Below are 11,962 nucleotides of genomic sequence, written 5' to 3' on the forward strand. Positions count from 1 at the left end.
TTTTTTTTTTTTTTCGTTTTTTGTTATAGTTTGCGCCCCGGAAAAGAAAAATAACAACAATATAATAGAATAGAAAAATTGCTTTGCATTAAAAAAAAAAAAAAAATAAAACGCCATTTTCACATATACATATAAACTCCATCATTACTCAATTTACACAATTCGATATAAAATATTGAAAAATACCATTAAACCACAAAAAAAAAAAAAAATTATTGCGTTCACAGTATATTTGCTTAATACGGTAGTCATATAAAGGAGAAGCAGTGCAAGAGAACATATTTTTATTGCACAAATGCTTTAATTTGCTTTTGTTCCCTTTATCGTCGATATTCTGTTCTGAGTAATATATGACGTTTTTTACACTTACAACATAAGAAGATGTAGAGGGAACTGAAAGACTTGATCCTGACCCACCACGTACAGGGAAAACGCAGTGCTATTGTGTTATACATGTGTGTATATATATATATATATATAGATTATCATTATTGTTGTTGTGTTATATTGTTATATTGTATGTGATTTTTGAATATATTTTATAATATTTTTATTTATTTATTTATTTTTTTTGTTTATTTATTTTTTTTTTTTTATTGTTAAGAAAGGAAACGGAAATAAGAACAGAATATTAAATTTGCGTTTTTTTTTTTTTTCTTTTTCTTTCTACTGATTTCAATTTTCAAATATAACATGATACTACTACTAAACAATAAAGATATAAATAATAGTTAGTCGGCCTGTCACTTTTTCAGCAATTTAATAAATTACAGAAAAATTAAAGAGAACAACAAACAAAAAAATTAAAAATAATTAATAGTAAAATTAAAAATAATGCAATATTCTTAACCGAAATCATCTCTGGCCATTTGAAGGAAAACATTGCTCGAATATATTATATATTGAATTATGATGTAATGCAATGCAAATAAAAAATTTGATCAGCTCGATGCCTTAAGTAAAAAACATGGATCTGAGGGATCATTGAGTGCGTGAAATGAAGAACCCAATTTTTCAATTGTCATTTTCTCCAAATTTTTCGTATTTCGCGTATATCGGTTTAATGCAAGTTTTTTTTGAAAATTGTATGCGAATTTTAATAAATATTGTAATACTGCGAGCAAAAAGTACGACGAATATTCAAATTAAATTGCGCGAGTATATCAAATATAAGAATTATTTATACTCTACATCAGTTGTGGTACTTGTGGGTATATTAAGTTTATGTGTATATATGTAACACGCAGAAGGGCTTAAGGTAGACCCACCTTTTATTATACCGCTCGATTCAGAATCAGCCTGTCTATTCGTTCGTCTGATGGCTGTCTATGTCAATTTGTGTTCACGCTATTGGTCGCAACTTGAAATTTGCTACAACGATCGCTTTTATGAATTTTTTCGGATCGAAGCACTTTTTCGATCATTCCCCTTACAATGAATGAATTAATTAATTTGAAAAGCCAGTATATGCCGCAAATTTGTAATAGTATTTGAATATTCTAAATTGGTATGAAAAATTTCGTTCGGCTTGGGAAATTTTCTTTGATCCTATCTAATATAACCGTTCCTGCGAAATCCAATTTTTATATGATAAAAAGTTAAAATTTTTAATATTTCATTGTGTGACAATTAATTTGTAATAGCAATCCAATTTGGAACATGTAGTTTTATTCTTTAATAGACTACCGCATCGCATATAAGAGTAGGCGGTCTTCCCATGAAAAGTATGCCTTTGCATAAAAGTAATGTGTCACTTTTGTTGTATGATTGACAAAACGAATGAATATTTATTATTAGGTGAGTTAGTGTAGGTTATCTAATTGCAGACCTTACCCGACTATAATGTTCTTATTTGTTTGTTATTGTTTTCTCAATTGATAGCACTACGACAGACATTTGTGTCAAATTTGAGATCATAAACATTGTCAGTGTTTCAGTTGCGGCGAATATTTAATGTTTTCTAGCTACCAGGACGTCATGAAAAGCATTATTATAGGAGATGCGACTTAGATTTATGCATACGACTCAAAAAGAGCCGATCAGTCGAGTCACGAATATCGTACAAAAGTTGAGTCAAGACCGAAGAAACTGCTTCAAAGTGTAAACAGTTTTCTTCGATTATCATCGTATTACGCCCAAGGAGTTCTAAACTGTTATTTAAGTTTGAGCATCACTTGGACGAAATAGATTGGGAAAAATAAATAGAGACTTGAAAGGGAAACAATTAAATTGGTCTTACTTTTTGCACACAGTAATATTTCAGAGAACACTTTAATTACTTAAATATAATGTCAGTCAATATATTCCGGACTGAAGGTGTAAATAATATTGCTAGATATAATTGATGAAAATTTAAGCGATTCATTGTTTCTGGAAAAATGTTTGCCTAAAAAACTAATTTATGAGATATATGCTGAAAGCGGTTCAAATGGAAAACATAAAGAACATCCTGGCTATCAAAAAGTGTTATTATCAAGGAAACCGTTCCTAAGATGACAGGTACGCTAAATGAAGGGCCAACAATTGATATGAAATAATTTAGATAAACTTATCGACATATTATTAAATGAAGATGTTAAGCAAAGTTTTGAGTCGCGAAAAATCTATTCACAAAATGTGTGTCGGCCCCTTTTGGAAATTTGCATCTTTTTGCGACTTTCTTAACACTGGAAAGACGATTTACAAGGAATACATTGGATTTTCGATTCATAAAACTTGCGCTAATATAATATTGGTTCAATAATGATAGAGCGCATAGTGTACTGAGTCCGAATTTGTAGATTCTACACGATCAACGTGGTCAAAATCATTCGACAAAGTTTATGGTAACCATCTCTCTTCGGAATGCAAGCGAAGTTTTCTTAATTAAATACATGGTAGCCAGTTAAAAAATAAAAAGAATAATAGAAGAATATTGTTGTAAACTTTTGGGTGAATTCAATTCAAATAAGTGAGAAAATTATATTCGGTTGTGACCGAATCTTTTATATCCATCAGCGTGATCCCAAAAAAAAAGAAAAATTAAACGAAATTTTCACATTCTACAATATTGAATGAGCGCGGGTGACTTCTCTTTATTTTTAGAATAAAAATGAAAATTTTGTATGGTGTATACGTTGCACATATCGGGTGAGCGTGCCTGATTTTTTCTCTTTTCAGAATAAAAGTGGAAAATTTGTATGGTGTATGTGTTACACTTTATAAGTAACGAGCAACAAGCACGGAAAGCAAAGTTGCTCCCAGCTTTTCTTTCGCATGGCCGTGAGGGCGTATAGGCGATATCTTCACTTGTAAGAACGGGAGAATGTTTCCCGCAGAGATAGGTGTATAGGGACCGCATAAACGCATATAAACAGATTTGAATGTACTACACAGTTGAACAGACGGACAGATGGACAGACGAAAAAGCGGACATGTCTAGGTATATGCCAAATTTAAAAGTGGACAAGACTTTATATAATTTAGTGAGTTTTTAAAGCTCGCTTCTCTACGTTATAATGGCATGAAAAACGAAATTAAATTGTGTTACACTGTAATATTGAGTACGCGTGGCGAATGCTTTCTATTTGTGTACTCAAGGCACTCGAGGTGCTACTGGTTTTGAAAACCAGAGGGGTTCTTAGTTTACGTGGTACTATAGTCGTGTCCTCTGACCGATTTGGTGCATTTTGAATACCACTTCGGGTGCAAGAACTTGCAATGTTTTTGCCGAATTTGAAAAGGACAGCTTCAGTTTTGGAGCCAAGAAAATGTTACGATAAACATTATATATATGGACAGACGGGCAAGTTTAAATCCATTCAAAATATGATGCGAATGAAGAATGAATATATTTCGTGTGGTCTCTGACGCTTCCTTTTGGGCGTTTCAAACGTAATGACAAAGTGAATACTTCGTCAATGGGTGTAAAAATCGTAAGAAAAGACTCAAATTGCAGTAAAAAGCAATCATCGTTAATCAGGCTATGATGAGATGATATTCTGATATGTTTACCATTCGATTCGCGTCCATCTGGCTTCCACGCGATTCCCAAAAATTTTAATCACCTGACGTAATAATAACAGCCGTTGAGGAGTAGTTTGAGTAACTTTCGGAAAATCATTTCAGTATTGGGATACATGAACTGCGGAATGAATCTCTGGGAAAAGTGTATTGAACGTAATGAAGGTTGCACGCACTATGTAAATAATATCAAAGCAATTTCAATTAAATCGAGAAGTACATTGATCACTTAGCGCAAAGCTTGCAAAGTTAGTAAAATTCGCATTTTCCTTGTGACGGTTTTCATGAAAGCACTCTACCGGATATTATCTATGTAACGCTTTCTTTGTTTTTTGTTTTTTGTTTTTTTAAGGCTTCTGAGCGTGTGTAACCTCTAATATCATCCTCTCTATCTATCAATATCATATATATTTGTTTTAGAGAAGAAATTTAGTAACTGAAGAAAAGTCTCCTGATAATCATTTCATGGTTTAAAGAGCAAATTGCGGTTTTCAAACCCAAAACTAGAACCTAAACGAGACAATACTTCCTAGTAATGTTTAATCACCTTTTTTTTGGTCTTTAATAAATGCGGTTTGGCTAGGCTTGTACAGCAGCACGAACAGCAGCAGCAGCAATGAGACAGTTTTTACTGTTTAACTATGAAAGATACCTCTGTATAGCGCTATTTCGTATTTTCTTCTCTCATTTCAATCCCTGACTACAAGATGGGAACAATTATTCTGCGAAAAGTTGATTTTACCAAATGTCGCTTCGCTGACGTTTCGTTAAGAATACATGGATTTTTAGATTTTTAATATGGTATTTTTCCATATGTTCGCCTTATGTGTTTACGTGTTTTCTACGAAAGAACGCAACATAGAAGCGATTCAAAATATCCTAATACATACTAAACAATGAAACACTTGCTACATACATAATCGTATTTTCTGAAAATTTTAGTTCTATAGAAAATGTACTATGGTTTTTTTAAAGCAACAAGCATTTGTTCTAGATTTCATTATGAACAAAAATTGCTTAATCAAATTTATCGAAAGAGAATTTCTACTCGCAATTACGCGATACGGGACAACATTGCGTAGCAAATAAAAATTGTTTTATAAATTTGATCAAACAATAAATAATGTAACTTAATTTCTAAGTCTCTCTAAGGGACAGGATTTTTTTTTTCAAATCTTCATAAAAATATTTCATACAAGTTTTCCTATTTTTCTTCTTTTTAAAACTTAATTGATTATTAAAAAAAAAAAAAAAGATAAAAATAAATTATAAAAATATAAATTACCCGGCAAATGAAAATTGATTAAATACTTTTTCAAATATCTATTAACGATTTTAAATGGTATGAGAATTGCATGTACAGTACAGATGAATAAGATGAAGTATAATAGAATTAATGGGAAACAGCGTGGCTCTAACTAGAATTAACTATAGAAAACAACAATCGCGTTAAATAATAAATAAATAAAAAATATATATATGTATATAAAAAAGGAAAAAAAAGAAAATTAAATAAAAATGAAAGATAAAAAAAAAGAAAACAAATAAATAAAAGCATAATAAATACCGTAGGCAACTTACAGTGGGTGGTGATAAATTGATTGTTGAGCCGCGTCTTTCTTGTGGCCCAATGCTGGAGTGACGACGTGTAGGTAAACCACTGCCAGGCGTGCCACCTGGTGATGAGGCACACGATGGTGCAATGCGTATTTTTGGTGTCATCAAAGTATTGTCCGATAACCGTCGATTGGGAAATGCATTGGCCACGCGCAAAAAATTACTATCAGGAGACGCTGGACCTCCAAACCACCATCCACCTAACATACCAGAACCTATGAAAAGGCAAAATTGCATTGAATTTTTATTAATAACAAATAAATACTGAAAATAGTTAAATGCTGCAAATAAATATTTTTTTTTGTTCGTTGAAAAATACCTTTTGCGTAATGAAGAAAAAAATGCGTATCATGTGCAGAACTATAGCTGGTGAATTAATTTTATTGAATTATTTGTATATTACATTTAATGCCTTCTATTATGAAGAAGCATTTATAGGAATGATGAGAAATAATTTTAACACTAGAATTTTAACAGACGTAAATCCGTCTATCTAACCCGTAAATATTGTCAAATACGTAAAAATGAAGATGAAAACTTCAGATGAACTGAAATTTAGCATAAGTCAAATCTATCGATCGATTAAGAAGACGAGATTGAAAAATATTTGCGATCTATTCACAGACACGCCCACACATAATGCAAAAGAAACTAAAACAATTTAGGCAAACACCGACATCTCTTTCATATTTTCGTCTGGAATTTTCGATTCCATAGAGATATTTTGGAACTTAAATGTTCATTCGGATCACTTTCATTTTTAGTCTAAAAATGATTTCAATGCGCTTGGTTTTGGCGGATATTTGGCTAACTGTTGTCCAGGAATATATCTACGGGATTAAAAGCTGTAGGCAAAAATTACAAAAAAAAAAAACATGTCGATGCTTTCTGAGATTGTTATAGCTTCTTCGGCATATGTGAAGAAATCGTATTTATATTTAGACCTCGTATTCGCACTGAACATGCACGTGGTTCGGGCGAACATTTGCTTAGCAGCTGTTCAGAAATATAGCTACGCTGTAAGCTGTAAGCAAAAATTCCAAAAAAAAAAGAAAAAAAGTCGATGCTTTCTTCGACTGTTTTAGCTTCTTCTGCATTGAGGGTGGGGGTATATGTGAACAAATCGCGCCCATTTGTCGATCTCGTATTCTTATGCCAAATTTTAGCTTCTTAAGCCTGTTTTTGCAACTGTAACGGTTTAACAAAATTTATCCGCCACATGCAACATAACATTTGCATGAAAATGGAAAATTGGTAGGTCAGCAAAAACGAAAAAACTAATATTAACCGTAACGTAAATCTAGGGGCAATTAGAAGAGTTTCGAACTATAGCCTTCGAAAAGTTGCGTTCAGGTCGATTGTTTGCGGTTATGCAATAATGGAAAAAGTATAATTTTTTTGGAGAAATCAATCGATTACAATTTGAAGATTTTTAAACATAAAAATCGAAAGTATTTTTCGAATCTAATTGACTTTAACGGACATAGCTGTTTTGCGGAAAGCGAAAAAGTCTTCTGCTTCTCGCCATAGTGTTTCTAAAGCATGAAAATTACTTTTAGTAGAATTTTTTTGGAAAAATGCTTTTAGCCGAAGACTATTTATTGATTGTAGTTTGAATTATTTTCACGAAAACAAAATGTTCGGACATTGACTCGCTTCTATTCGCAACGACGAAACAATTAAGCACATTAGACTGTGAGGATTCTTAAGATTGACGATGCGATTGTTTTGCTTTTTATTTATTTTATTAGTTTCATCTATCAAAGTAAGATATTTTTAATCAATTAGAATACTTAACTATAGTTTTTATTTTGATTTCAGATTGACAAAATTCTCGGGCAAATTGTAATTTGTGCCTTGTAGGGTTTAAGAAGTAATTTGCAAAAATTAAAAATGAAGCTTCAGCATAATTATGGATGCATTCTATGTGGCAAGGCTGGTTTCGTGTGCATACGGTCTTACAAAGTATTTAATTAATATTAATTGTTGGCATAAATGCATGGCTAAATATGCAATAACACATCCTGCTGCGGAGTTTAAGTTTATAAAGCTGTTTTTCACTTAAGCCCCATACACATGCGGAACTTAAGTTTGTAAAGGTGATTTTAGATAAGCAAGCTTAAAGGCTTAAGGCGACCTTGGCTTTTTAGATTTTATTTTCTCTTACTCTTCTATTTTCTTGCTTTCTATTTAATTTGCTTTTGTGCCGAACTGGAAATTGCCAATCGATATTTTAAATACTTTTGTTATTTCAATTATGCTTAAATTTTGCAATACACTTTTTGTTACGATGACAATACAATGCAATGCAAGAAATATTTCTCTGTATTCAAAATGACGGCCGTCATGAAAATGCGGATTAACTTTTCTTTCCTTTTTTTTTTTTTTTTTTTTTTTTTTTTCAATAATTCCCTTGATATTGATATCAGGAGAAGAACTTGAAGGCAAGAAAAAGTGAAATTTAATAGACTAAGATAAAAAAAAAAAAAATTTTTTTTTTTTAAAGTAAGCATTTTGCGAATGTATACATAAAGAGAATGTAGAAAATATATATGTATATACTTTTTTTGCGGGATTTAGAGAAAGAACAACAAAATGTTTTAAACACTAAAACTTTAATGTGGGAAAAAAAGTGTATGTTTCACCTTTTAATGTATTAAAATGCAAGCTTGTTATGCTTAAGATCAAAGGACGAAGGAAGGTAGACAACACTTAGAAGGAAGCTTCAGATTCTGATTAGCGTCAAACTCTGAATGGATTTGAACAAGGATGTCCGTCCGTCCGTTTGTGTAATTTCCATTGCAGGCATTGTCTTGGTTGCAAAAATAAAGCTATCGGCCTCAAAGTCAGAAGTGGCTGAACACAGATATGTATTGAAAATAAGCGAAATCGATTAGAGAATGCACACAGCACACCGGTTGTAATAATGAAAAAGGGCACATGTTACTTTAGTGGATATTACTCATAAATTGTAACAATAAATATTTGCGTATTCTAGGTTAGTATTAAAATGGTGGGTGAACAAGATTCGGCTATAGTCAAATATAATTTTCTTACTTATTTCAATTGTGACACAAGGTTACATCGAGTTATTGCGGATCTATGCAACACCCACAAAGACATGATGTACATGTATATATATATATATATATATGTATAGACCAATATGATATAGACCAATATGATATAGACCAATGTACCTATATATACATATATATAATAGCCATAACTTGTCAACTCATCAATCAAGGATTTTATCTCAATTTCATGCTACTCATTATATATTTTTGCTAATCAAGTCAATCTACTCCGGCATTCGTTAATAGATTACGTGTGAGAAATAATGATGTTATGTGCACAACACTTTGTTTATTACCTCCCGAATTCTTTCTGGCCATGTCTTCTGCACTCGATGTTTTACGCTGATCAATGCGTAAATTCGGTATGTTAAATGGCGGTATAGCGTTCATGTTATCTGTTGAAAATTGATGCCTTAAAGAACGATGGCGTTCTGGTGAGGGTATTGAGAGATTATCTAATTTCAAGCGATTGCGTTGATGACGGTCGATATGCTCGAGTAGATTGTGTATAATCTGCAATTGATATAATAGGATGGACTTTTTTTTTTCTTTCATATATACAACACGCGTAACCGCTCTCATTCACCAAATTTACACAATCAAGCAATGGAAGTATGGTTGAAATACAAACCTCGATCAATTGACAGTATTGTTCGTAATTTAAGTTTGGATTTACAGTGTGCGGCAACAACAATGGCAAAATGTTAATAGCTACGGCCTCCACAGTTACACCATAGACTTTATCCGTGAACAATTTATTATAGATACCTGTTCGAAAATATACAAATTGTCAAATAAGTCTAACGGTCAGTGATAGATGCCAACGTCAATGCATGCACTCCTTATACGGTAAATATAAGCTGACTTTCACAAGTTGGATGAATTTTTTATTTATTTACTTTTTTTTTTTTACTTACGCACTGTACGCATAATAATATCAGGTTCCGGTATATGAACGTCACCAAGTATCACTAAAAGTTCATCCGTTACCTGAACATGTATGCAGGCGTGCATCATCATCAATTTATCATCATATATCAACATCAAAATAACGATGATGAAGATAAGGAAGGAAGAAATCAACGTGAACGTAAACGTAAAAGGAAGAATATAAAGCAAGCGATAAATAGATGATTTTGTTCAAAGGATGCTTGATTCTCCTCTTATATACGCTTATTTTGTTGCTATTACTATAAAATATAATTTAATTTTTAATTTACCTGCGGTTTTTCAAATTTATCCATTGTTCGTTCAATGCAAACGAGTACATTTTGCACAATCTTTGGATCGGTTAGATTTCTTTCAAACACCGATTTCACTTTAGGTAATACCATGCGTCTAATCGATAATTCATCTATTTTATCGTAGACGTTGGTTATCGCCACAACTGCTGCATTCTATTTATCGCATCCATGCATATAAAATGTAATTAATTAACAAGAAAGAAAAACTTGATAGAGAAAATCTCAATTAATAGCATGTAAAAAATGTACACTTTTTACGCAATAAGCTTTCCATGCACATCTGCGTCGCGAATACTTGTACAGGGCATGTTAGTAAATTGAATGAAATTATTTCTATATATAAGTCTCCTTTCAGGTTGTCGCAAGTTCTTAAAAGTAGACTTTCACGATTTTGTTAACGACAATTATTTGTTCTTTATGGGTTCAATTTGTGATAAGACTAACAGGGAGCGTCTATGTAATTCACGACTAATATATGTGAGCGTATATAAATCATATTACTTAATAAGCCTCGTCCCTGACACAGCTACACAAATTCTGGTAAATATTAATCTTTAAAGAATACCTGCCGAAAGTTAATGACTTTTTGACCATTAGTTCACAAATTACGGTTGTTCTGCTGACAAAACTTTTGTAATTTTCATAACAATGAGGGAAAATCTGAATCTGAATATCGTGCGTTGCGTTGAAACCGTTGCGTTTTTGATGAGAAAAAAAAAACACGTTCATAAACTGTGATTAATTTGCTCATTTCAAGCACAAATTGTATGTACACCGATAACGTTGAATGCTCTCGTCGAGCGTATTCGACAGGTGTTAGAAAGAACCACAAAAAAAAAGTGCGCAAAGTCGTTTTGATAGAGCGAAAAGCTAAAAAATATCAAAAGGCAATGTATTCGCTATGTTGCATGAACAATTGCCGATGTGAAAGATCTGATCGAAATGGGCGCTGCGTTCGCTCACTTTTCACAACAACTCAAAACTCTGATGCCGTAGAGCGTTGTTTGCCCTCGTTTAGGATGTAATATGGGACAAATGGATGAAACATGAATTGATGATTACACTTCGCAGTCAAATCGGCAGTCGGCCGAGTGGATAGTAAACGACGCAGGCCGTCCAAAGCGACCGAAAAAGTAATGTCTCCAAAACAACAACAAGTACTGCAGATACAAGTGCTCAAAATTTTACTACATTTTGCCATATATCGTTTGAAAATTGGTTTCTATCCAGAAATCAATTGGATCCGTCAACAATGATGGCATATATGTGTTAGACCGAAGACTTATTGGATAAGGTGATATATTGCATAAGTAAGTTTGCGTATTCTTCTTATAATTTAGGTGAACTTTATTATATAATAATTCGGCATTTTAATCGATAATCTTTGGCGATTTGACTTTGACTATTTTTGCGATCGTTATAGGACTTTTGCAACTTCTTCCCGAAGAAGAAATGAAGGAAATGATTTTTGCACAACTCTTTTGAAGTCAGCTATGGTGAGCGGTATGGAGAGATACTATAGAGCTTCGAATTAAAATTTTTTGTTTTTTTTTTTTTTTTTTTTTACATAAAGATGAAGGGTGTAAAAGATTTCTTTGCAACCGAATAAGAAATTTTTTCTTGGTTTTAATTGCGTATGGAGGTGTTACCTCTTAAATGCTGTGTAGTAGGACGCGTAGTACTAAAATTACGCGGAATGTAAAGCTAGCTATTGGCGAAATGAACAATTTTCAAACTTTAATAGTCACCTAGCTTTTGTTTGTGTGCCTGTGTGTGTGGATCTGCTTGTTTTCGTTGTTTTGAATTACAAACCTGAACTTGTATAGTAGAGCTATCAAATGATGCAAACAACATTGGCATTATATCGGCATTAACGTCTTCTCGTTGTGTTTTCTCAATAATTAAATGTAAATTTTCCAAAAGAGTCACAGTTGCCTGTATAGATTTCGGTGAGCTTAATATGACTCTAGAAGAAATGTTGAAAAAATGAAGAAAACATTTTTTGTATTAACAAGCAAT

General features: G+C 32.4%; 1 protein-coding gene across 8 annotated transcripts in view; it reads right to left on the minus strand.

Annotated features, from left to right (window-relative positions):
* Positions 1 to 11,962, minus strand: part of LOC119645199 (SCY1-like protein 2) — a 56,666-nt gene that overhangs the window by 20,173 nt on the left and 24,531 nt on the right. For 5 of the 8 annotated variants that reach the window (XM_038045212.1, XM_038045209.1, XM_038045206.1 and 2 more), the window contains exons 11-16: positions 11,756 to 11,909; positions 9,920 to 10,096; positions 9,617 to 9,689; positions 9,331 to 9,467; positions 8,996 to 9,212; positions 5,584 to 5,834 (exon numbers count right to left, since the gene is read on the minus strand). In XM_038045212.1, the coding sequence (XP_037901140.1) occupies positions 5,584 to 5,834; positions 8,996 to 9,212; positions 9,331 to 9,467; positions 9,617 to 9,689; positions 9,920 to 10,096; positions 11,756 to 11,909 (1,009 nt within the window). Of the gene's footprint in view, positions 1 to 370; positions 440 to 5,583; positions 5,835 to 8,995; positions 9,213 to 9,330; positions 9,468 to 9,616; positions 9,690 to 9,919; positions 10,097 to 11,755; positions 11,910 to 11,962 lie in introns of all 8 variants that reach the window. The other 3 variants (XM_038045208.1, XM_038045213.1, XM_038045205.1) reach the window with 1 other exon arrangement.

Source organism: Glossina fuscipes, unplaced genomic scaffold (genome assembly GCF_014805625.2).
Source record: "Glossina fuscipes isolate IAEA_lab_2018 unplaced genomic scaffold, Yale_Gfus_2 1, whole genome shotgun sequence".
NCBI lineage: Eukaryota > Metazoa > Arthropoda > Insecta > Diptera > Glossinidae > Glossina > Glossina fuscipes.